At 50.0% G+C, this 26,873-nt stretch overlaps 2 protein-coding genes across 2 annotated transcripts; both read right to left on the bottom strand.

Annotated features, from left to right (window-relative positions):
* Positions 1 to 505: 505 nt before the first annotated feature.
* Positions 506 to 1,523, bottom strand: GPX1 (glutathione peroxidase 1). The gene is made up of 2 exons (XM_084902658.1): positions 1,194 to 1,523; positions 506 to 1,030 (listed from the first exon to the last, which is right to left on the bottom strand). The coding sequence occupies exons 1-2, from the start codon at positions 1,446 to 1,448 to the stop codon at positions 671 to 673; spliced, it is 615 nt and encodes a 204-aa protein (XP_084758784.1). The 5' UTR covers positions 1,449 to 1,523; the 3' UTR covers positions 506 to 670.
* Positions 1,524 to 2,370: 847 nt separating this feature from the next.
* RHOA (ras homolog family member A) lies at positions 2,371 to 26,873 on the bottom strand. The gene is made up of 6 exons (XM_084902475.1): positions 26,620 to 26,873; positions 22,741 to 22,821; positions 7,635 to 7,792; positions 5,761 to 5,881; positions 4,414 to 4,544; positions 2,371 to 3,505 (listed from the first exon to the last, which is right to left on the bottom strand). The coding sequence occupies exons 3-6, from the start codon at positions 7,788 to 7,790 to the stop codon at positions 3,332 to 3,334; spliced, it is 582 nt and encodes a 193-aa protein (XP_084758601.1). The 5' UTR covers positions 7,791 to 7,792; positions 22,741 to 22,821; positions 26,620 to 26,873; the 3' UTR covers positions 2,371 to 3,331.

Raw genomic sequence — 26,873 nt, 5'->3', positions numbered from 1 at the left:
ACCCACCGGAGCGGATGGAAGCTGGGCAGCAAAGTGCCAAGGGCCAGCGAAGAAATGGGGAAAGAATTCCTCATGCAGCCTGAGCTCCCAGCGGTGTACAGCAGGCGTGTGTGGCCTACGGCTCGGAGAAGCCAGACTCCCCGGGTGGGAGCCCATGAGGGTGCGATTCTGTGTGAAGGTCCTTCCGCACCAGCACCCTCTCCACCCAGCACCCACTCCGGAGGCTCGCCCTGGGGCAGGCGGCGGCCGCCCTCCTTTTCGGGGGAGGCCTTCCTCCTCTAACAGGGTCTGGGGATGGCCCTGCTGATGGCCGGGAGAGGGGAGCCCCGGGACGGGAGCCGGGGCCCACGCGGAGAGGAACACCCCCTGTGCCGCACAGGAAGGAGGAAGGAGGAAGGAGGAGTCAGGCCGGGCAGGGGTGGAGGGTGGGGCCCCAGCTCCCGCCGTGACCAGGAGGCGAGCGGGAAAGGTGTCCCCGCTGACGCTGACAGACACAGGACAGAGCTCCGCTGACACCGGACGTTTATTGGGAAAAGCCATGGAGGGGGTGGGAGGGCAGGGGCGGGCAGGACGGGGCCCATCGGGGGGTTAGCTGGGCATCGGGCGTTCCTCCGTGAGGTTTAGAGCAACACCTTCATGGACAAACCCCCCGGGGCCGCCGGGCGGGGGCCTAGGCGGAGGCGGGCGCCTGGGCCAGCAGCGCCTCGATGTCGGGCTCGATGTCGATGGTGGGGAAGCGGCGGCTGTAGCGGCGCACGGGCACGCCGTTCGCGTCCACCAGGAACTTCTCGAAGTTCCAGGACACGTCGTTGCGGGACACGGGCGACCAGACGACGAACTTGGGGTCGGTCATGAGCGGCGCGGGGTCGTCGCTGGGCGCGGGCAGCGCCTCGCGCAGGAAGGCGAAGAGCGGGTGCGCCTGCGCGCCGTTCACCTCGCACTTCTCGAACAGCGGGAAGTTGGGCTCGAACCCGCCGCCGGGCCGCACGTACTTGAGGCAGTTCAGGATCTCCTCGTTCTTGGCGTTCTCCTGCGGGGCGCAGAGCGGCAGACGGGGATCGGGGTGACTCACGGGGCTCGGCCCGCCTTGCACAACCCGGGCGGCCCGCACCCGCCTGGCCCGGCGCCGGGCAGCGGGCCCGGGCCCCGCTCCGCCCGCCCCGCCCGGCTCTCCCGCCGCCCCGCCCGCGCACCTGGTGCCCGAACTGGTTGCACGGGAAGCCCAGCACCACCAGCCCCCGCGGGCCCAGGCGCCGCTGCAGCTCGTTCATCTGCGTGTAGTCGCGGACGGTGGTGCCTCAGAGCGACGCCACGTTCTCGATGAGCAGCACCTTGCCGCGCAGGGAGCCCAGGCTCAGCGGCTCGCCGCCGGCCAGCGGGCGCGCCGAGAAGGCGTGCACGGAGCGCGGGGCCGCCTGCGCGGCCGCCCTCAGCTGCGCGGCGCTCATGGCGGGACGGGGTGCGGCGGGGACGGGGACGCGGGGCCCCGGGGTGCACCGCCTTTTAGCTGGCAGCCGCGGCGTCACGTGGGAGGGCGGCCCCGCCCCGCCCCGCCCCATCCGGCCTCCGGGGCGGCGGGCGGGCGGGCGGCGGGAGGGTGGGCTGGCTGGATGCAGACACCGCCCAGGCTGCGGAGCTGCGGGCAGCCGGGCCGGGCGCACAGCCGGGCGCGCTGCAGCCCGTTATCCGGACGGCGCCGGGCACCGGTCAGAGGCGCTCGTGGGGGTTAGGGGTGACAGCGCCTGCCCCGCCCTTCCAGCCCCTCTTGTTGCTGTTTCCGCCGTGTGTCCTGGGCTGCCGGGCCGAGCAAGCTGTGGCTTGTGGTGCCGGTGCGGTTGGCAGCACCTGCCAAGGCAGGTTCTTCTAGAGGAGCTGTGGTTTGGGAAGGCGGAGGGGGCGGGCAGGGCAGCAGGCAGCGCCCAGGCCCTGCAGCAGCGCCGGCTCGGCTCCCTGCGGCAGGGCTGTCCGCGGTGTGACGCCCAGCCCCGTCCCCCCTCCTCGTACAGCCTACAGGGAGGGCCTCTCCGGGTCTGACCCAGCTGGGAGCATGTAGGGCCAGGAGGGCCCTGCCAGTTCAGGCCATCCTCCGTCCCAGTCACCTCCACCTGGGGCTCCTCCCGGGAACTGAGGCACTGACAAGGGGGCTAAGAGGAAAAGGCGCCGCCCCCGGTCTGCAGTGCCCGCTTGGCGTGCCCTCCAGTCTCCAGCAGACTGCATCTCCTCCCCTCCCCCCCGAACTTGAATGTGACCAGACGATCGTCTCCATGTCCTAGGAGCCAGGTTGGTGGATCAGAGGATGGTGGGCCCGCTGGTACTGTGCGGCCCAGCCCCCACCCCCAGCCCCGGAGAGAGGAACACACACCGGATACAGAAGTTTAGAAAACTGCCTTTATTCTATTAGTAGTTGGAAAATTAACTGGTACAGAAAACAGTTCATCAGCTGGAGAGCCCGATGCCAGAGAACTGGCTCCGGGAGGAGCCTGGCACAGTGAGGAGCAGGGGCGACCGAGCCAGACCTGCAGGGGCGGCAGCTCGCCCCTCGAAGCGACTACATGCCTCAGGCACGAACCAGTCCCTACTTCTTAGCCCAGCTCTGGGGAGGTGCGGGTGTGGGGCTGGAACAGGAGATATGGCCATCTTTTATTAGAGAGACCGACAAAGCGGGAATTTTAAAAATGAATTTTCCATCTGACTTTATTTTCAAATACACTTTCTTTTTTAAAAAAACCAATACACTTTCTGTGGGGATGACAAATATCGGTATTAGGAAATCCAATTATACAAAAAATACTACATCTAGTTTGGGGTAGATATATTTATTTTTTGGTAACATACATTAAGTGGCACTAATTACACAGTAACTATAAGGTAACTAACATGAAACCACAGAACTGTAACTTTGCCGCGGCTGCATGAACTTGGCCTCTCTGGCTGAGCATTTTGAAAAACTGGATGCCCGCTCCAGAGGCTGCTGTGAAGGGGCAGCTCACCAGAGACCTCGCAGCGGACAGGTGACAGGAAGGCATGTTAGTTAGGAAGTAGTTACAGCCTAACTCAGAAAAGTTACCGTTTCTCTTTCTAGAAAGAAGCAGGAAGTTAAGGAATCCCTTGCATTAGCGCCTGGTGTGTCGGGGGAGGCAGAGGCGGCGGTTAGAGCGTGGTGGGCCCGGCAGCGGGTGGCTGGATCATTAATAATCACGTTGGCTTCTAAATACTGGTAGCAAGATGACGTCTGATTGGTAATCTCGGGGAGGTCGGGGTCACGGGAAGGCCAGGAATCACACACTAGGATGAATGGACAGCACTTGGGAACGAGCGCGCTGGGCTCGGCTCACAAGACAAGGCACCCCGACTTCTTCTTGCCGCGCCGGGCCTGCAGGGCCGCCCTCGTGGCCATCTCGAACACCTCCCGCACGCCATCTTTGGTCTTTGCTGAGCACTCCATGTACCCAAAGGCGCCGATCCTGTTTGCCATGTCTCTGCCTTCCTCCGGCTTTACCGGCTCCTGGCGGAGAGAGAGGAGGGTTACAGACAGACAGAGTAGTTACCACTGAGACACACACACGGTTAGTGGGTGTATTTATATTCAGCTAAGACTCCTTTTAAAAGCTACCACATCCCCAAATTGGAGTTCGGTCTATGGAATTCATATGCAGTGAGCCCCAACCCAATGGATTGTCCCTCTCCAATGAGCACTTCTCTGGGGAGAGGCCAGAGAAGCCCTGTCGGTTAAGGTTAAGATTACGGTTACGGAGGGAATGAAGGGCAAAATGACCCCAGCTGCCAATTCAGGTAAGGCCCTGGTCCGCCTGCAGCTTCCCAGAGAGAATGCCCTGGGGGAAAATGGATCCTGACCCTGGCATTCAGAGAAACCACAGTGGAGACCTGGGTGAGGACCTCCAGACCCTCCTCCTGCAAAGGGAAGCCCTGCCTGGGGCCACCTCCATCAGCACTTTCTAAAGGCACCAGGGCTCTGCCTAGACTCCCTCCCTCAGCACCCCCAGTCCTTCAGCTGCCGCCAGCCTGCTTCTGGCCTCACATGCACCAGGTAATAACCGGAGGGAATCAAGAGCCGATGAAGTTCCTGCATCTGGAGCACTGGCGACCGCGGTGCCGGTCCCTCCCGAGGCGGCGATCCGTGGAGGCACAGCCCCACCACAGGCAGATGCCGGCTCACATGACTAGACCTCCCCACGGGTCCTTGGGTTCAAGAATGCTACAAGGCCTGCCAGTGTGGCCCAGGGGGTGGGAGTGCTGTCCGTGCACTGAAAGGTGGCAGGTTCGATTCCCGGTCAAGTGTGTACGATCAATGTCTTCTCTCCACCCCACTCCCACCTGCCCCCATCAATGGAAACATCCTCAGGTGAGAACTGAGAAGAATGTACAGGAGGAGAGAACCCGCCCCAGGCATGCCTGCTTCATCTTGGCCAGCTCCCGCCTTGTGTGCTCGTCATTTCGAAGATCCTTCTTGTTCCCAACTAGGATGATGGGCACATTGGGACAGAAATGCTTGACTTCCGGAGTCCATTTTTCTGGGATGTTTTCTGAAAAGTGAAATGCACATAATTCAGGGATACATAAAGTTCTATAAGAATCTCCCCAAGATCCCTAATTAAACTACACAGAAATGACTTCAGAATGATGCTGGACATTTAATGGAATTTCATGACTTTTAAAACTAATAGTTTCAATTGTGCCAGGAAAAGGCAAACTTTACCTCCCTGCCCTTAAGCACAATCACCAGCTTTGGTCAGTCCCGCCACGAAGCCCAGCTCCTGGGGAGGCGGCCAGAGGAGGACTCCGACAGCACAGGATCCAGTCAGGGCCCAGGGGGATCCGTACGGTGCCACCTGCCCACGCAGGGAGGCTCCTGGCCATCACCACCCAGCTGGCAGGGATTCTGATCACACCCCACTCGGGGTGCAGCTGGCCGAGTCCACATGTTCTCTCCACCTTGCTCCTGGCCTCAGCATGTCCCTACCCTGTGGGGTATGGACTTCCAGTGAGCCTGAACATGAATGACAGCCCGCTCGCGCCTGGGCCCTGGAGTATGGCTGTATGACATCAAGGTGGCTGAGCGGTGGGTTCAGCCTCCACACGCTCCCTCGCCACCTCAGTGTCAGGGATGACTTCATACGATGGGGAAGACAGTAACACACCTTACTCTGGGTGAGTCCGAGTCAGTGCATGTAAAGCCCATAGTGCGATGGCAATGTAAATGGAGCTGATCGTGATCTGAAATGTATTTTATAAGTAGCTGCTCACTCTCTGACTTTAAGGCTAGTGCCTTGTTTTATCGAGTGTGAGGTCAGCATTAGCCAGTCATTTTCTAAAGGAAAGTGACTTCTGAAACATGTGACCAGCTGAGCTAACATGGCAGGCCCAAGTCTCTCATTATTAGCTAAGATGCTTGGAAAAGGGCTGAGGGGACTTGGAAACACCACCGGAAATAGCAAGTCCCCAGTCTAGTCACAGGGAGGCAACATGAAGCACTAAAAAGGGTACAGGCACCTGAGACCTTCCCCAGATCTTCGTCCCAAGCTGGTTCTGCCTCTGGAACTCGCCTGCTTTATAAAGTGGGCACAGGGCAGCCCCGAGCCAGGCTGAGAGGGCCCCGGCCGTTACCCACACTCAGGCTCTAGGACTCGGGCCTGACTATCCTTCTCTGGTCCAGGTCTGCTTGATGCCCAGAACGGCCCTGGGGGCTAGGTGTCAGCAGGCACACAGGCCTGGCCAACCGCGGGCTGCAGAGCTCCTCACCTAAACTATCAGGGCTGTCGATGGAGAAGCACATCAGGATGACATCCGTGTCCGGGTAGGAGAGGGGCCTCAAGCGATCGTAATCCTCCTGCCCCGCGGTGTCCCACAAGGCCAGCTCGACCTGTGGGAGGAGAACGAAGGCAAAGGGCCAGGTTAACCCCACACCCACTTCTGTGGCTTGTGTGTGTTTTAGAGGGAGGGAGGGAGGAAGAGGGAGAGGGGGAGAGGGATGGGGATGGGAGGGAGGGAGAGAGAAAGAGGGAGAGGGATGGGGATGGGGATGGGGATGGGAGGGAGGGAGAAAGAGGGAAAGGGATGGGGATGGGGATGGGAGGGAGGGAGAAAGAGGGAGAGGGATGGGGATGGGAGGGAGGGAGAAAGAGGGAGAGGGGAGAGGGATGGGGATGGGAGGAAGAGAGACATTGATTTTTTTTGTTCCACTTATTTATGTATTCACTGGTTGATATTCTTGTATGTGCCCTGACGGGATTGAACTCGCAACCTTGGTGTATTGGGACCATGCTCAAAACAACATAACTAATCTGGCCAGGGCCCACTACCCACTTTCAAAAGGGGATGTTGGCCTGGCCACTGTGGCTCAATGGTTGAGCATTGACCTATGAACCAGGAGGTCATGGTTAAATTTCTGGTCAGGGCACATGCCTGGGTTTTGGGCTTATGCCCAGTAGGGGGTGTGTAGGAGGTAGCTGATCAATAATTCTCAGTCAACAATGACCATCTGGATGACCTACCAGAAGGAGCCAGCTGTGAGGGCCAAGCCCCTTGCATGAATTTCACGCCCGGGGCCTCTACTTTAATTATAAGTAACAGTCAGCGGGCCAAAAGTAAATAACATTCTACCAGGTGCACAAGGCAGGACAAACAGAAACGGAACCGCTATCTGTCGTCTCACGCAACCACCTCCATCTGTCTGGTCACGCTGCCCAACGAGAAATGTGGAGACCAGCGTGCGTGTGAGTGGCGGGTGAGGACGGACACCGGCTGGGGTCGGAGTCTAAGCGGAGGGGAAGGCTCTGGCTCTGCCTGACTCCTCACAAACACGCCGAGGGAAAGCATCATGTAGGGTGGAGGACATGCCTCTCACATCTGTGTCCTCTTTCAAGGTGCTGATAACAGGATGAGAATGGGTTTCTCATTCTAACATTAAAAAAAAAACATTTTATTGAGTTTTTACAGAGAGGAAGAGAGAGGGATAAAAAGCTAGAAACATTGATCAGCTGCCTCTTGCACATCCCCCACTGGGAATGTGCCCGCAACCAAGGTACATGCCCTTGACCAGAATCGAACCTGGGACCTTTCAGTCCACAGGCCAATGCTCTATCCACTGAGCGAAACCAGTCTCGGCATCATTCTAACATTTTTGTTACTGTTAAACTAGAGGCCCAATGCACAAAGATTTGTGCAGGAACCGGCCTTCCTTTCCCTGGCTGCCAGCACCGGCTTCGCTCCAGCCTGGAGCCGCCTTCCTGCCTTCCCACACTGCCCAGAGGTCCAGAGCTGCTGGGCGGAATGCCTGCATCCTGCCCAGTCTCCAGCCGCTTGGTGCCTGTGTATGCAAAGTAATCGCCAGCTTTGTTGGGTTGATTTGCATACTCGCTCCTGATTGGCTGGTGGCATCGCAAAGGTATGGTCAATTTGCATCTTTCTCTTTTATTAGTGTAGATTGTGTACTGAAGAGACAAAAAGGCCTAATTGTCTTTGACTACACCAGTGGTCGGCAAACTCAGTCAACAGAGCAGCAAACTACGGCTTGCGAGCTGCATGTGGTTCTCGAGCCGTAGTTTGCCCACCACTGGACTGCACCATGCCTAACATGTAAGATTAGTACCAGTTGTTATGGAAAGTGCACTCACCTGCTTTCCGTCCACTTCAATGTCTGCCACATAGTTCTCAAACACCGTAGGTACGTACACCTCTGGGAACTGGTCCTTGCTAAAAACGATGAGCAAGCAAGTCTTGCCACAGGCTCCATCACCAACAATCACCAATTTCTTCCGGATGGCAGCCATTGCTGAAACATCGACAAAGTATTATCTAGGTTGCACAAGAAGCCATTAGCTTTAGGCTATGAAACACTTTTCCAACCATGAGGCACAAGCCTCTATTAGCACACCCAAATATAAAATGCTAGTACATCTTTCCAGTTGGCACCAAAATATCATACCGAAGAACTTATAACAAATACTACAGGCCCAGTGCACGAGATTTGTGCACAGGTAGGGTTCCTAGCAGCTGCCGGCTGCCACCACTGGCTGGGGCTTCCCCTCCCGCAGTTGGCCGACTGGCCCTACCCCCTGGCCTAACTCCTGGTCAAGGGGACAATTTGCATATTAGGCTTTTATTATACAGGATTATATTTAATGGTAAAAAAAACATGAAATCTTTTCCCCAAGATCAGGAACAAGCAAAGGTGTCCCTGCTTGCCACTTCTATCCATCTAGCATGACAACTGGAGGCAATTAGGCAAGAAAATAAAATAGAAGACATACATATGGGAAAGGAAGAAATCAAGTGATCTCAACTCAGATGACAGATGTGTACAATCCACTAAAAACTGTTAGTGCCGAAACCAGTTTGGCTCAGTGGTGGAGCGTCGGTCTGTGAACTGAAGGGTCCCAGGTTCGATTCCGGTCAAGGGCATGTACATTGGTTGCGGGCACATCCCCAGTGGGGGGTGTGCAGGAGGCAGATGGTCGATGTTTCTCTCTCATCGACGTTTATAGCTCTCTATCTCTCTCCCTTCCTCTCTGTAAAATATCAATAAAATATATATTTTTTAAAAATATCAAACACGTGTGCAAGATTGGTTATAGCAGTATTTCTAACAGGCAGAAATAATCACCAGTCAACAGCTGAACAGCTATGTTGTCAGACAAATTAAGACTTTAAACAAACAAAATTACAGACAAAAAAGACATACAGTGGTGCCTCACACAACGAACTTAATTCGTTCCAGGAGCAAGCTTGTTATGCGAAAAGTTCGTTATGTGAAAATCGTTTTCCCATAACAATACATGTTAAAAAAAATAATTCGTTCTGTAGCATAAAATATGCTAAGATTATTTCTAAGATGACATAAAAAAAATATGCTAAGATGACATATTTTTATTTAGATACATCTAAAAACATAATTTTTTTTTAAAAAAACACACATTTTTTTAATTTTAAGACAGACTAAGTAGAGTCTACTGAATCTTGCACATCTTCATCCATTTTCTGCTTTTTGGCCGATGGTTTCATGAAAAACCTGTCCAAAGTTCGCTGTGCGAGGCGTTCGTTATGCGAGGCACCACTGATGAAGATACATTATATACAGACGGAACACACAACAATGAGCACTGGTATAGGGGAGAGGAAGGGAGAGGAAAGGCACCAAGAGAAACAGAAACACCTGAAAGAGATACATCCACTGATTGCCTCCAGCACGCCCTGACGGGGGCTGGGAGGGAACCTGTAACCCAGATGCATGCCCTCGACAAGGAATAGAAATCTCCACCCTTCAGTGCTTATGCCAATGCTCCAACAACTAAGCCACACGGGCCACGCATCATTGGTTGATTCTTTTATGTGCCGACTGAGAAATGAACCCACAACCTTGGCATACTGGGGGTGGAGGGCACAATGCTCTAACCTAGGGGTGTCGAACTCAATCAGAGAAGGGGCCAAAATCTAAAATCCAGCCTAAATCGCGGGCCGAATGGTTTACTGAACAGTCATAAACTGACAATGTCATAAACTGGCAGCGGAGTGCACTGATGACAGCGCGGTGCGGGCCACATTGCAAGGCCTGGCGGGCTGGATTTGGCCCGCGGGCCTTGTGTTTGACACATGTGCTCTAACCCAGTGTTTCCCAACCTTCTCCAGGTGTATCACCCCAGAACCGCAGCTACCAAGTCACCCAGTTCAGCAGCTCCTGTGTTGAGCATCTGCCCCCTGGTGGTCAGTGCGTGTCATAGCCACCGGTTGGACTGCCGCTTAGACATATGTGTGTGTGTGTATACACACACATATACACACACACACACACACACACACACACACACACGTCGGCAACTAAGTAATTGCGGGTTTCACACATATATGGCTTCAGTTGAATTTTTAGGTTTGCAGACGTAGTACAAATGTAAAACACATTTTGTTATTTGATAGTTGGCTATTCAGCTGTTAATCAGTAAAAAAAGTTTTTTGATCTGTTTTGTAGTTTTCGTTTGGCGTTCGTTGAAAAATGGAAAATCTAAAGGAACATTTTCGTCATATTTTGCTTTTTTATTTCCGCAAAGGGAAAAACGCATCGCAAGCTCATAAAAAGTTATGTGCTGTTTATGGTGATGAAGCCTTAAAAGAACGGCAGTGTCAAAATTGGTTTGCCAAATTTCGTTCTGGTGATTTTTCACTCAAAGATGAAAAACGCTCTGGTCGTCCAGTTGAAGTTGATGACGCCCTAATCAAAGCAATAATCAATTCGGACTGTCACAGTACAACACGTGAGATTGCAGAGAAGCTTCATGTATCACATACATGCATTGAAAATCACTTAAAACAACTTGGCTATGTTCAAAAACTCGATACATGGGTTCCTCACGAACTGAAAGAATCACAGTTAACGCAACGCATTAGCAGCTGCGATTTGCTAAAGAAACGTAATGAAAATGATCCATTTTTAAAACGACTGATAACTGGCGATGAAAAATGGGTTGTTTACAACAATATCAAGCGGAAAAGATCGTGGAGCAGGCCAGGTGAACCAACTCAAACAACATCAAAAGCTGATATTCATCAAAAGAAGGTTTTGTTATCAGTTTGGTGGGATTACAAAGGAATTGTCTACTTTGAACTCTTACCACCCAACCGAACGATCAATTCTGATGTCTACATTGAACAACTAACGAAATTAAACAATGCAGTTGAAGAAAAGCGGCCCGAATTGACAAATCGAAAAGGTGTTGTATTCCATCATGACAATGCAAGGCCACACACATCTTTGGTCACTCGGCAAAAATTAATGGAGCTTGGTTGGGATGTTTTGCCACATCCACCATATAGTCCTGACCTTGCACCATCTGATTACTTTTTGTTTCGATCTTTACAAAACTCCTTGAATGGTAAAAATTTCAATAATGATGATGATGTCAAATCGTACCTGATTCAGTTTTTTGCTAATAAAAACCAGAAGTTTTTTGAACGTGGGATTATGATACTGCCTGAAAGATGGCAAAAGGTCATTGATCAAAATGGGCAATACATTACAGAATAAAGTTATTTAGTTCCATGAAATTTTAAAAAATCCGCAATTACTTAGTTGCCGCCCGGTGCCTGAAATTCGTGCATGAGGTGGGGGGATGTCCTTCAGCCCAGCCTGCACCCTCTCCAATCTGGGACCAATGGCTCCTAACTGCTCGCCTGCCTGCCCACCCCTAACCATATCTGCCTGCTGGCCTGACTGCTGCCTAACCACTCTCCTGCCAGCCTGATTACCCCCAACTGTCCTCCCCTGCTGGCCAGATCGTGCCCCTAACTGCTTGCTCCCCTGCATCAGCCTGATCTTGCCCCTAAATACCTCTGCCTCGGCCCCTGCCACCATGGCTTTGTCCGAAAGTAAGTCAGATGTCCGGAAGATGTCAGGTCAACCCGGTCTAATTAGCATATTAACCTTTTATTAGTATATAGACAGATGGTACTTCATTTGATATTGTTTGCACTTTGATCGGCTGCCTCCTGCATGCCCCCTACTGGGGATCAAGCCTGCAACCCGGGCATGTGCCCTTGACTGGAACCGAACCCAAAATCCTTCAGTCCGCAGGCTGATGCTCTATCCACTGAGCCAAACCGGCTTCGGCTGTTTGCACTTTAGAGAGAGGGATCTGGAGCCAGGTGTTAGGGTTCAAAGCAGCTGTGACTCTTTGGGATAGAGGTCATTATTAAAGGAGTGAACACAGGAAAGCATTTTGAATAAATAACTCCTAGCACCTAACAGCTAATGTGTAACTGTTGGGTACTATTATCCATAAGCTCCAAAAAACATCTCTTCATTTCTACATTCCCTACAATGCCTGGCAGGGTCAAAAATAGTCCGGAACGAAGTATGCATTCGTTGATGGAATTAAAATAAGAAACCTAGCCTTCTTAAGTTAATGGATAAAAATGTGTTGGTATAAGAGAGTTAATTTTCTAACCTTTTATTTTTTTTTTTTTTTTTTTTTTTTTTTTTTTTTTTTTTTTTTTTTTTTTTTTTTAAAATATATATTTTATTGATTTTTTACAGAGAGGAAGGGAGAGAGATAGAGAGCTAGAAACGTCGATGAGAGAGAAACATCGACCAGCCGCCTCCTGCACACCCCCTACCGGAGATGTGCCTGCAACCAACGTACATGCCCTTGCCCGGAATCGAACCTGGGACCTTTCAGTCCGCAGACCGATGCTCTACCACTGAGCCAAACCGGCTTCGGCTAATTTTCTAACCTTTTAAAAGGAAACTTTCAAAAGCTCAAGTTACTAAGATTAGACAGCAGCCCTCAAATTTACTTCCTCTAAATCACTTCCCTTCTTTTCTGGACTGGCCTTAGTCTCAGTCTTCAAGTGGCAATTACTTCTTTTCAAACAAGATTTACAAGTGACAGACCACTGTGTATAACCTCCTCCGTCCCCACATTCACACTGGTGCAGAAAGGGAGAGGGGATGGAAGGCCAGCCTTACCACATCAGACAGGGCAAAGCCTGAGGACCACACCCCTCCAACCTGGAATATCTGAGAGAGCAGCAATTGTCAACAACGAGAGACACATTATGCGATCAAAAACAATGTTACCGACAGCTGAAGTACTGCAGACTGCAAGTAACTTGTGACTTATTCTCTCCATACATTAGATTAGAAGATCAAGTTTAAGTGGATACCATGCTTCCCCCAAACTTGCCCCAATCTAGCCAGTAGCTCTTTAAGGCCTCCTGCACGGCAGTCAGTGTTCCCAGGCAGAAGAGGAAGGGGCTAAAAGTTGTTTTCCCCCCCTCCCCCCCATTACCTGACCTTGTGAGCAACCCTGATGCCTCCCGGTGGGGGGGAAGGTGTAATCACATGCCCTCCAAGCCCTGCCCCAGCCACCCGTTGGAAGGTCAGCTGACTGACACATGCTCTCTGAGCTCCATGGGGTTCTTTCCCACTGCCCCTCCCACCCAAAACACTGCCACCAACCGTAACCAAACTCTACCACCAACCCTAACCAAACTCTGCCACCAACCCTAACCAAACTCTACCACCAACCCTAACCAAACACTACCACCAACCCTAACCAAACACTACCACCAACCCTAACCAAACTCTACCACCAACCCTAACCAAACTCTACCACCAACCCTAACCAAACTCTGCCACCAACCCTAACCAAACACTACATTTGGTTTCCAAAGTCTGAGTCCCATTCAGGGCATGCCTCAGGAGCACTCAGCACCTACCACACGGATCCTCAATAAAGCCAGAAATATTCGTTACGTGGACAGGTCCCACACAGACTACCCGGACTACAATGTTCCACTTTATTTATTTTAATATACTTTATTGATTTTTTTTTTTACAGAGAGGAAGGGAGAGAGAAAGCTAGAAACATCGATCAGTTGCCTCCTGCACACCCCCTTCTGGGAATGTGCCCGCAACCAAGGTACATGCCCTTGACCTGAATCGAACCTGGGACCCTTCAGTTAGGGCTACAATGTTCCATTTTAAAGCATTGCAGTTACTGCAGAAACCGGTTTGGCTCAGTGGATAGAGCGCCTGCGGACTGAAGGGTCCCGGGCTCGATTCTGGTCAAGGACATGTACCTTGGTTGCAGGCACATCCCCAGTACGGAGTGTATAGGAGCCAGCTGATCAATGTTTCTCTCTCACTGATGTTTCTAACGCTCTATCCCTCTCTCTTCCTCTCTGTAAAAAAAATCAATAAAATATTAAAAAATAAAATAAAGCATTGCAGTTACAGGTGGTGACGGCGCAGAAAGAAGGCCGTTTACAATAGTGGTTAAGGAGCAGCACTGCCTGAGCGTTAACCTGCGCTCTGTCATTTACTAGTTCTGTGCCCTTTACCACCAGTTTACTTACCTGTCAAGGGGCAGGTGGAACCTTTGGGATAGATGGTCTGAGATTAAATAAGCTCTTACACAGAAAGAGCTTACCGATACTGCAAATAGTCAGTATTCGACAAATGTCTGTCATTACTGTTTAGGTCTTATTTGGACAAAAAGCCACTCCCTCCCTCAAATGGCAACTGTCCGGAATGTGAAGACCAGTTTATAATATGGCCTGACCGTAAGAATGTTTTCCCTAAAATGAAACTTTGACCAGTCCAGCAACTAATTATTTTTCCAAAGTGCATGTCCCATGCACGCCTCACCCACCCTCTTCTTCATTAAAATGTGTACGTACATCTTCACACGGCACTTCTCTTCCGCTGCCCAGAACCCAGGCTCACAAATGTTTCTAAATTCAGAATTTCTCAGATTTTAGAAGGGTAATGTGGTGCAAATGCCAACTATTCTGTGACATAACCAATAGGTTAATAGTCTTCATTAAATAAATGAATACACTGTGTAGGATAAACAACCTCATCAGTTCAGTTGAGGTTTTGACATCAAAGGAGATTGTGATTTCCAGAACTTTCTTAAGGGCAGTTTTGTGAAGAGCCTTAAGCTGTCGCCGGTTTGTTTTAATCACACACCCTCCTCTCAATGCTTTTCAAACCTTTTCCGATGCCTCCAGCCTGATGTTTCCGTGACTCAGAACCTCCTGTCACCGCAGAGAAGTGCCCGAGACCCTCCTACAGTTTCTCTTGGAAAACTCAAACAAGATGGACTTTCAAGAAGGCGGGTTAAGGGATGTGTGTTGTGCTTACAATGCAGGACTGCCAGTAATTTGAATTCTGTAACCTAAATTAGCCGAATAATTTTGATAACCTGCTTAGGGACTACACATTTGCAATACTAATTGTCTCAGATTCACCGTAAATCTCCTTCTGTACACAATCTGTAGCTTATTTTGGGAAGATAAGGAGCCACCAAAGATTTTGAAATGTTCTGCTACCAGGTTATAATGAATGCATTTACAGACATTTATTAGCCAAACATTCATTATAAACAATCACAAAGTATGTAGTTCTCCAGCCAAAACCAGAGGTAGAAATAATCAGAGTGGATAACTATGCTGCTTCTGCTGGATCAAGATCTTTGTGATACTTTGGAAAGATAATGAGTAAAGTTCCATGCAGATTAAATAATCACAGCTTTAAAAATGACTAATTCAGCATATTTAAGATAATTATAATTTTACCTCATAATTCTTCATAGCGGCTAATTATGCAAAAGAAACAGTGATGAGTACAGCAAGCTTTCTACCATTTCTCAACCACCCATGAAAGAAAAGCACTTACTACATACAGCATAGCTTTGGGCATGACCTAATTTTTACTTTTTTCCAGCATTTATTACTTTAAACAGGACATAAGAGTAGGAACTGAGTTCATAAGCCTTATCCTGTTGACATCCAAAAGTCTCAATTGTGTAATCCAGTTGAAATTTTTTTGTATTTCTCTCCCCAAATAAGTTGATATAAACAATTATTGTACAGATGACTTACAAAAGGGTTGTCTAGTGTTTTGGAAACTAAACTTGAAAATTTAAAAAACACATAAAAATCTGTGAGTTTCATTGGACTGATCCCAGTGTACATAGAACTTCCACCAACCCCCGTGCTGTCAGGGTTAGTGTCTGTGGCGGCAGCAGTGTCAATGTGAGGAATGCAAGGTGTTTTGGATGAGATCTGGGTATAAAATGCCATATTGCAGATAAGGTAATAACTAAATCCCAAGACACTAACGGGAAATTAGAAAACCCCAAGCATACGGCCACTCTCGGCCAAAACAACGAAATACCCCTAACTCAGGTTAAGACATGGCTTCTCCGCCTTCGCTATCCGGACCCCAGTACCGCGCCCCACCCCCCCCCCACCCCCTCACCAGGTGAAACCTCCTACTTACGGCTAACTCTCGCTCTCTCGACCTTCCCTGAGCTGCCAATTCCATCAGGCCCCTTAGGCCCTCCCCCAGCACCTAATATTCCTCTCTTCCCCACTCTTATTTTTTAAAAAGAGATATATTTTTATTGATTTCAGAAAGGGAGAGAGAGAGAGACATTAATGATGAGAGAGAATCATTGGTTGCCTCCTGCATGTCCCACACTGGGGATGGGTCTCCCAACCTGGCATGTGCCCTTGACTGGAATCGAACCCGGGACCTTCAGTCTACAAGCCAATCCTCTATCCGCTGAGGCAAACCTGCTAGGGCTTTTGCCCACTCTTTACACCTCTCCAAAGTTCTTCCTGCCAAACTCCACTGGTATAATAATATCTGTCTTATTCTGACAAGCACAGAATAGTTAATTTTCAAATAACAAATTTGAAAAAATAAATTTCCAGGAGCCAAGAAACTATATAACTAATGTGCTACACACAGATTTTATTTTATTATTTATTTATTTATTTTAAAATATATTTTATTGATTTTTTACAGGGAGGAAGAGAGAGGGTTAGAGTTAGAAACAACGATGAGAGAGTATCATCAATCAGCTGCCTCTTGCACAGCTCTTACTGGGGATGTGCCCGCAACCAAGGCACATGCCCTTGACAGGAATCAAACCTGGGACCCTTCAGTCCACAGGCCGACGCTCTATCCACTGAGCCAAACCGGTTTTGGCTGCATGCAGATTTTATAAAGAAGACCCAGCCCTAGCTAGTTTGGCTCAATGGGTAGAGCACTGGCCTGCAGACTGAAGAGTCCCAGGTTTGATTCTGGTCAAGAGCACATACCCGGGTTCCAGACTTGATTCCAAGTAGGGGATGTGCAGGAAGCAGCCGATCGATGATTCTCTCCCATCATTAAGATTCCTATCTCTCTGTCCCTCTCCATTCCTCTCTGAAATAAATAAAAAATAAAAAATAAGGAAGGCCCGGCTGGTGTGGCTCAGTGTTGAGCATCAACCCATGAATCAATAAATGACTGGTTCGATTCCCAGTCAGGGCACATGCCCAGGATGCTGGTTCAATCCCCTGGGGGAGTGGGCGCTAGGAAACAGCTGCTCGGTGATGTTTTCCTTTCATTGCTGTTTCTATCTCTCCATCCCTCTTCCTTCCTCTCTCTCTGAAAATCAATAAAGGAAAAAAACTAAAAAAGAAAAGTGGGCCCTGGTCCTTGTGGCATCATCTAGAGCACGAAGGGTTGCAGGTTCGATTCCAGGTAAGGGGCATATAGGAGGTAGCCAATCCATGTTTCACTCTCACATCGATGTTTCTCTCACTCCCTTCTTCTCTAAAATTCAATTTAAAAATCTAATAAACAACAAGAAGAGAACAGTTACAACACGACCAGCTGTGCATGCTAGCGGTGAGGCTACCTCCCACAGCACTTTGCTTTATTAGTATAAGAATCAGAAATGTCAACAATCTGTAACCAGGAGTGCTACAGAACAGAACCTCCTCTAAACTCATTGGCTCTTACTTTAGACAGCTCTCTAAGCCTACCTGGCCAGTAGATCAGCTCACAGTGATTTAGACAGATACATGCTTGGGTGAAAAGAGGTACAGCCTTTGACAAGGATGCAGGAGACAGAAAACCCTGTAAATTGGGCTCAGAAATGTAAAACGGGGAGGGAGGGAAGTGTCATTCAGGCCAGCCAGAGTCCTAGAGTGGAGCAACAGCTTCAAAGATGGACTCAAAAATCCTTTAGGAGGCCCTAGCTGGTGTGGCTCAATGGAGAGGGCATCAGCCTGCAGACTGAAGGGTCCCGGGTTCAATTCTGGTCAAGGGCATAAACCTGGGTTGCGAGCTGGATCCCCAGCAGGGGGTGCGCAGGAGGCAGCTAATCAATGATTCTCTCTCATCATTGATGTTTCTCTCTCTCTCCCTCTCCCTTCCTCTCTGAAATCAATAAAAATATATTTTAAAAAATCCTTTTTTAAAATATATTTTTAGGATGACAGATCTTAATCATTACACCTGGAAGGTTAACGCCTGGACACCAATAGGACAGAAAAAGAGAAGACACCAGCTACAAACGAAGCACGTTTTAAAGCAGCTAGCTTAGTTAGAGCCTGCAACTGAGGTACATGCCCTTAATTTGAATTGAACCCGGGACCCTTTGGTCCACAGGCCAATTGCTCTATTTACTGGGCCAAACCAGCTAGGGCTAAAATATTTTTTTTAAATATGTTTTTTTAGCTGAAACCGGTTTGGCTCAGTGGATAGAGTGTCAGCCTGTGGACTGGGGGGGGGTCCCAGGTTCGATTCCGGTCGGGGGGTGTGCAGGAGGCAGCTGGTCGATTTATCTCTCTCATCGATGTTTCTAACTCTCTATCCCTCTCCCTTCCTCTCTGTGAAAAATCAATAAAATATTTATATATATATAAATTTTTTTTTAATTGATTTCAGAAAGAGAGAGAGAGAGAGAAACATCCATGATGAGAGAGAATCATGGATGGGCATGCCCCACACTGGGGACCAAGCCCACATGTGCCCTGACTGGAGCATGTGCCCTGACTGGAATCGAATCCAGGACTTTTCAGTCAGCAGGCTGATGCGCTATCCAAACCAGCTGGGGCTAAAAAATATTTTTTAGTTATTTCAGAGAGGAAGAGAGAGGGAGAAAAACATCAATAATGAGAATCATGGATCAGCTACCTCCTGCATACCCCCTACAGGGGATTGAGTCCACAGCCTGGAATCGAGCCGTGACCTCCTGGTTCATAAGTCCATGCTCAACCACGCTGGCCAGACAAATGAATAGGAAAATACTCTTCACTAAGTCAGAAGAAGAAAATCCTAATAAAGTTCCTCCAACGACCCCATCTCAAACAGTTCACTTCTCAGCCCAACAACCCTTCCATGCCGATACCTTACCGGTATGATCAGTCACACATCTCTCAGCTAACAAAGGACAGAATTCGGGAATATGAGTCAGTTTAACACTGTTAAAACCTCAGGATACTGTGCTGTGAATATTTTCGCATTTTATTGCTTTTGTTGCTGCTTGTAATTATTGTTAAATTTTCATCTCTGACTGTACATTTCCTTTCCTTTCCGTTAAATTTTCATTTACCTTTCATGTCCTTTTTGCTTTTAAAGTGTTTATTTAAAGATTAAACAGTACAATAGACACGTAAGAAAAGTTAAAACGGAATAATTTGGGGGTCTGGAACAGATGAATTCAATTGACATTATTTCTAATGGGAAAATGATTCAGGTTTCCAACAATCTTCCGGGAGAACTGAGTGTGAGAAATGCGGTTCCACTGGAGTCAAACTGTTTCCGTGCAGTGGGCAGAAACCTATCCCATCAACCCAGGTTCACCCACACCCAGAGCGGCGCCCGCCACCAAGACCGCGGGAAATTACACTGAAACAGAAAGCCATTTATTTACAAACACAGAGGCAACCTCTGGCAAAAGGCTCCCTCCGCCATCTGTCTGCTCATAGCGAGCTTGAGCCTGGATCACTGGCCATCTTGACGGAGCGGTTGCCAAGGGGCGATGCCAGCCAGGCCCTCGGAGAGGGAGCAGTGTGCCTAGGGCAGCACAGGCCGGCGGAGGAGTGACAAAGCCTCCAAAGTAACGCCAGTGAGACACCCAGACTTCAGCTCCTTGGGAGGGGAAGGGCGGGAACACTCCTGAGGGACAAACTTTCTGGTCTCCCATCAGCCACCACCAGTGCCTCTGTCTGAGGTTACGCTCACACGGATGCTCAGGACCAGGATGTCTCTGAGCGGCTGCTCTCCACGGCCCGGCCCGGCCCGGCCCGGCAGAGAAGAGGGTGCTAAGAGGCGACCCCGCCGAGGTACCTAGCGCCCTGCCGGCGTGTGTCGGCGTTGACAATGCACAGCCAGGCACATGCATTCTGCACCACCATCTATCCTCAGCCTCCACAATGAGAAGACCGAACCTCTATTTAAAATTTCCCTTTTTTAACGGAGGTGAAGTTCACATAATATAAAGTTCACAGTTTCACAGTATGCCATTTCAGTGATACTTAGTGCATTAGCAATGTTGTGCATGTTACACCAACACTACCTCGGTCCAAAATCTCAGCACAAAAGAAACTCCACACCCACTAAGCAGACAGCCCTCACACCCCCTCTCCGTCCCCCGCAATGCGCTTTCTGTCTCTACGGACATACCTGTCCTGGGCACCGCACACAAATGGAACCGCACAGCACGTGGCCTGGTCTCTGGCCTCTCTCACTTAGCACACCGCTCCCAAGCCCCCCCCCCCCCGGGGAGCGTCTCAGCGCTCCGTTCTAAGGGGCTGATGCTATCCCACCTGCTGGTGAACTCTGGATTGTTTCCCCCTTCTGGGTGTGAATGATGTTTCCAACATTTGTGTGCAAGTGTTTGTTCAAACCTGTTCTCAGTTCTTTTGGGTATATATCTAGGAATGGAATTGCTAGGTCATACTGTAACATTCTCTCTCTCTCTCTCTCTCTCTCTATATATATATATATATATATATATGTGTGTGTGTGTGTGTGTGTGTGTGTGTGTGTGTGTGTGTGTTTTTAAATTGGCTTCAGAGAGGAAGAGGGAGAGAAACATCAATGATGAGAGAGAATCATCAATCAGCTGCCTCCTGCACATCTAGGGATTGAACCTGCAACCCAGACATGTGCCCTGACCAGGAATTGAACCATGGCCTCCTGGTTCATAGGTTGATGCTCAACCGCAGAGCAGCGCTGGCCGAGCAGTCGTTCTCTATAAGAAACTGCCAAACTATTAAAATGAGTATATTTGTTGTATGCAAATAATACCTTTAATAAAGGTGAATGAAATTACACACACACACACACACACACACACACACACACACACACCTTTCTGCCATGGCCAGTGTGGTATGGTGGTTGGAGCACAGTCCCAGGCCCCAAAAGGTCACTGGTTTGATTCCCAGTCAGGGCACATACCCAGGTTGTGGGTTTAATCCCCAGTCAGGGTGTGTGAGGAAGGCAAATGATCCATGTTTCTCCCCTCCCCTCTCTCCCTTCTTCCCTCCTTCCCTCCCTCCCTTTCTTCCCCCCACTCACTCCTATCAATAAAAGTGTATTTAAAAAAACCCACAACTTTCCAAAACGTTTCCAGTTGGGGGAATTGGATACCAACAGTTTGGGAACCACTGTTCCACAGCATCAGTGAGCCAGTGGTGAGCTCGACCATATTCCTCAAGACCTCATTCTTAGGACACTGCTCCCACACAACGTCCCTACCAGCTGGATACCAGAAACACTTCAATGACACCAGAAACAAACAAGCCCTCTTCCAAATTATATTAAAGATTACATTAGAGATGTGTGACTCTTTCCCTTTTCCCCTCTGCCCTCTTCCACCTCCCCACCCCTGCCCCCAAGATCTGTGAGCCCTCACAGACTCCATCACACCCATCCACAGACAGGAAACGGAGTTACAAAGGTCACATTACCATCAGAGCCATAAGCTATCGAGTGTAAGAACTAGCACTTAACTGTCAGCCTCTCTGCAGAGTCCATGATCTCCCCTAAGATATTCTACTGCCTTTCTTTTCTGAACTTAAGACCTTCAAAACATAGAGGTCTTTCTCAATAACTGGAAAAGTTAAAAGAGATTTCATCCAAAAAGGAACTTTTCACAAAGAACTCTAAACACAAACTCCAAAGTTTTGTGCGTGTTTTGTTTTCATTATTCGCCCTAATTAAAGGTATAATTTGCATACAACAAACATAACTACCAAATCAGCCCGGCGGGTGTGGCTCAATGGTTGAGCACCGACCCATGCCGAAACGTTGCAGCTTCGACTCCCGGTCAGGGCACATGCGCCTGGCACACAGTAGCTATTCTGTATAACTACTTGTTAAGGGAGTAAATAATGGAAAAAGCACAAACTAGCGTGGCCAGCCCTCACATACCAAAGGAGAGTTCAAAGCCAACCAAATCCACGGGCATCAGAGGCCTTCCCTGTCACATGACGTAGCCCACCTCATCAAGTGAGAATCCCCTTAGAAATGTCCCCCCAGAGAGCCCTCCAGCCAAGGAAAACAGGAAAAGGTGGTCCAAATGGTGCCAGGCCAGGACACTCATCACGGCGCCCATTAAATTAAAGCCTCGTTCCCTATCGGCAATCAGGTTAAGATACTGAACAGCTGCGAGATGGGCTGTGGTACCTGCTGTCCACACTGCTCCCTTGCAGGCCAGGACACTGCTACTGCGGACTCTTCTGGGGAGGCCTGTCCTGGTTCCCGTCCTCTAACTGGTCCATTTTGTGTTGATAATTAGGTGAACCCACAGCACAGGCTACCATCAACTGTCAGATGACCAAACTACGCAATCCAGAAAACGAAAGCCTAAACACGGGCTGGCCGGTGTGCAGGGTGGTTAGAGCGGCAGCCCCGCACACAAGGTTGAGGGCGGTGTGCCCAGGTTGCAGGTTTGATCCCCGCCCTAATGTGTTCCTCACACCGATGCCTCCCTCTTTCTCTCCCCGCCCCCATCCTCCCATTCCACTCTCTCTGAAAAGCATGGGAAAAACACCCTGGTGAGGATTAACAAAAATAAAACAAAACAAAACAAACAAAATAAACCTTAGTCGGGGAAAACAGGATGGGAGGAATGGTCCAAAGGAAGAGAAGTGTGTGTGTAACCTGCTGAGTCCGCCTCCTTAGAGATGAAGAAAGAGGTCAGGAAACGTACCTTCGTCTAAGGAAGAAGGTTTCTGAGAGAAAAAGGAAGTGAGAGGACTACCTAGGGGAGAGGTAGGGCAGACGGAAGAGAAAGTTGTGGGAGAAGAGACAGCTCTCAGACGGGTGGAGAGGAAGTCCCGGCAGTGATACCGCTTCCCTGGCATTTACATGAACGTACACTGTAATCACCTCTTCCCTGGGGCAGGAGAAGAAAAGAGGCTCCATTCACGTACCTTACAAATGTGCTGCAGGACCCGCGCGCGGCCTGTGGCAGAAGTGCTGCAAAGGGCCTTGAACTTCCCAGGAGAAAGGCACTATAAAAACATTTAAAAAATCAGGTATTATGCCTGTTCATTTCACAAGAAAAAAATACAATATGTAAATGGGCTTGCCCAAAGTTCCACGAAGTAATTTAGAATTCAAAAGAAAAAGTGCAAAATTTAATTTTTAATGGACAGACCATAAAAATGTATCACATTTATACAAGTCTTGGCGTCCTTCACTTAGCATAATCTACACAACCAACCTTATTTTCTGGACATTACAAATGAATGTTGCCCCTTTAGAGCAAATATCAAAAGCAGATAAATCCTATGTAAATTAATTTCCCAACTTTATTATTATAAAAATGTTCAAACACACAGCCAAGTTAAAAGAATTTAACGGTGGACACCTGCGTCCCTCCCAGCCGGACCACCAGACACACTTTCCTGACTTGTGCTATCCACCTGCATTTCCTTTCTCTGCCGGCATTACAGAGAAACCACAGGCCAAAGTCCAACTGTCGGAATAGTCAATGGCTTAATTCTAGCCACTTATTTGTTTAACATCAGATCATAACATTCCTCTCAAAAAGAAAACATCTAATTTCTCATCTCAGAACAAATCTGAAGAACTTCCCATGTTCTAAAAGCTGTACATGACTGGTCCCTGCAATCTTTCTAATTTCATTTTCTTTCTCACTTTTCTCTTTACTCCAAACCTATTTCACTGACTACCTTATGTTCTCCTCTTCCCCTTCACTTGAATATTTAGATACTATGATAAATATGTTTATTAAATATCTTTACTTTCCCAACCCTCTTTAAAATAATCAAGCTCAATTTGGTGTAAACTGCAAAGTGGCTGCAATGTAACAGAGTGTATCTCTCATATTCTGATGATTATTAGCTATAAATATGTATTCAGAATCATCTGGATGAAGTACCAATAAATTCAGACCAACACCCAAAATAAGCAGCTTCAATGCCTATCTGATTTTCAGTCACGTGACTACATAATTACGAGCATACAAGGCTGTCACTTATTACTACAGCCCCCGATTAAAAATAAAACACTTGAAATAGAAACACTTGAAATAAGAATTTCACAGTAATTAATAACTTTAAACTGTTTTGGAAATTTTCGTGTATTAATCCCATGAGTACTTAACAGTGAGCATGTCCCCAAAATCCTCGGGAGCAGAGTGAGACACACCGACTCAAGTGTAAATGTGGCTACGTTAACGTGCAGGGACAGGCAGACCGAGTTCCGCTGGCTAGGTGCTTGAAGGATAGACCGAGTGGCAGGGAAGACGAGACACTCAGGGACCTTTGAAAACTACAAGCATGTGACAGATCCAGCAGGCAGGTACCACTCATCACCATCACTAGCAGCCAGAATGCGAGGAAGCCCAGGTGTGTCCGTGGAAGCCCAGCAGGCCCAGACCGGGTCTCTTAGAAGCTGCGCGGTCGCCTCTGACAGCCCTAACACAAGCCTCCGGGCTCTGGGACAAATACGGCCCAAAGAGCAGCAACCACTTCCTCCTCCGGCCGCTGCGGGGACTCCGCCCGCAGACAGGAAGCACCTGAAGGTCCACCTGTTTTCACTCTCCTGGCAGCTTACAACCCCGCATGACCAGGACGAGCTTTTAAAAGAAGTAACTGAAAAAGATGGAATCAGACTATGGAAATACTCCACCAAAGCCACCACCACACACACAGGAACTATTTACACGATATATGTAGTGTCTCCCCGTTCTATCTCGAAGTCAATCACCAAACGAGCACAAAGCTGCCCGATAACATCTCAGCCTGACCTAAAAATCAAAAATTATGTTGCATTTGGAGCAGGGAAGCTGGGACTCCGTGAGGAAGAAGCTGGTGCCTCAACAGACCCAAGCCTCAGGCCGGGACGAGGCAGGGGTGGGCACATATTCATCTGTCTGTTTGGATCAGCTGCTACAGGAGCGCCGTCACTGACATTTGTTTGGAAAAGGAAATCTTCAGAGTTTCCCAACGTGTAACACCAGCAATATCCAAACGGAGAGAACCCGGGATGAAGCCGCTGAGTCTCGAGCTGTAGCTGATTCTGAGCAGGGACAGGCAGACCGAGTTCCGCTGGCTAGGTGCTTGAAGGATAGACCGAGTGGCAGGGAAGACGAGACACTCAGGGACCTTTGAAAACTACAAGCATGTGACAGATCCAGCTTGGGAGCTCACAGAGAACCCCTCGCAGGAAAATAGTTGCGGCCTGAACCTGACTAGACATGACCTAAGAAATTTACTTAAGCCTCTGAAGCCTCATCTCCTCATCTGCAAACGGGGCTGGGCGAGGAATCCTGCAGATTCCCTTCCGTCCCGCGTTCTGGATCCACGGAAAAGCTCACTCCTCCTCTCCTCCTCCTCCCGCTGCGGGTTTTTGTGAGAACAGAGGCTGTACGTCCAGGATTAGGTTGTGACTCAAAGCAGGGTCCAGCTGATGTAGTTTCTGTCCCGTCCCTACGAGCCACCAGCGCTCCACGCCAGTGGACGGAGCTCCGCTCCGGACAACGCATCGAGAGCGATCCGTCCAGGAGTTACCCTTTACGCTTAAGAGCGAGTCCTGTGCGTTCAGCCTGAACAGTGCCACTCGCGCCAAACCCTCAGAACCACATCTCCACCAACTTAGCCATGTCTTAAAGGGACCATCATGCAACTGCACACACACGTCACACCGCCGGCGAGCAGCACTGAGCGGCTGAACATGTCTGACCCTCTACAACGTGAAAAGACATTTTTTAAAAAGTGTTTCCCCCCCCATTCAGATCTGGCAGGGAGGAATATAACCTGATTACACACTTGCAAGTTACTTCAAAAGGCTGCCTGAGACACAAAGGAAGCAAACACGTCACCAACAGAGGTCCAAGTTTTCAATCAGGCCCCGGCCGGTGCGTCCAGACAGCCAAGATTTGAGGTTTGACTCCCCCCCCCCAGTCAGGGAACATACACCCAACAATTAATGAATAGATGGATAAGTGGGACAAATCAATGTCTCTCTCTAAAAGTCAATAAGTAAAAATGTAAAAAAAAAAATTAATTTTAATCAGGACCACTAAAAAAACACAAGTGGAACCAACTCCGAGGCTAACAGATGCCCGTTTTCCACCGCCAACGACTGAACGTGGTTCCCCCCGAGTCCATTTGCGTGCAAACAGGCTGGTGCCCGAGGGCGACGCTGGGGGGCCTGGTCAGGGCGGTCACTGAGACTGAGCAGAGCTGCAAATTAGCACTGTTTGGATGAGGCATAAATTACTTAAATCACGAAAAATGGCTTCCACGGGTGATCCCCTTCTCTGCAGAGCCCTCAGCCCTGAGATCCCAATACCGTCTTTTACTCACACAACCTCTAAGAAAACTGCCCGGAAAACAAAAAGCCTGCCTAAAACACAGCCGGACTTCACCCAATGCCAGCCGGTGATTCACGTTTCACGGTCCATGTGAGAGACAAAATGGAGTTGTGAAGAGTTTCTCTCCCATTTCAACTCCCACGGCCACGCGCGCCGGGCAGCGGCGGCGGCTCAGCCCGGGCCGGGCCCCCGCCCGCGGCCGCGGAGGGGAAGCGCCGGGCCGGGCGCGGCGGGCGGGGGCCGGGGCGCGGGAGGCGCCGGCGCGCTTCCGGGAACTGGGCGGGCGGAGCCGCGGCTTCGGGGAAAGGGCCCGGAGTCCGGGTCAGGGGCCGGGGCGGCCGGCGCGGAGCAGCAGGTGGGGCGCGGCCGCGGCCGGGCGGCGGCGGCGGGCGGGCGGCCGGAAGAGTGCGGGGCGGGCGGGCGGGCCCGGGGCGCCGCGGCGCCTGGAGGAAACCCTCTCACTCACCTCGGGAGACGCTCCGACTGCGGCCTCTCCGCGCCGACGACGCCGGTCCGCGGGTCCCGAGCTCGGAGGCGAGGGCGGGCGGCTCAGGAGGCGGCGGACTAACGAGAGAACCGACGGACGACGGCGGGCGGCGGGCGGGGAGCGCGAGCGAGCGAGCGAGGGCGGGCGCGCGGCGCAGGGCGGGCGGGGAGCGACGTGCGCGCCCCCGCGTGCCCGGCGGGCTCGGCCTGGACGCGGTCGTGGCCCCGCGCACG

This window comes from Pipistrellus hanaki, assembly GCF_964339955.1.
Source record: "Pipistrellus hanaki genome assembly, chromosome: 13".
NCBI classification, from domain to species: domain Eukaryota; kingdom Metazoa; phylum Chordata; class Mammalia; order Chiroptera; family Vespertilionidae; genus Pipistrellus; species Pipistrellus hanaki.
Note: the sequence above shows the minus strand (reverse complement) of the source record. Positions and strands in the feature narration are given on the sequence as shown.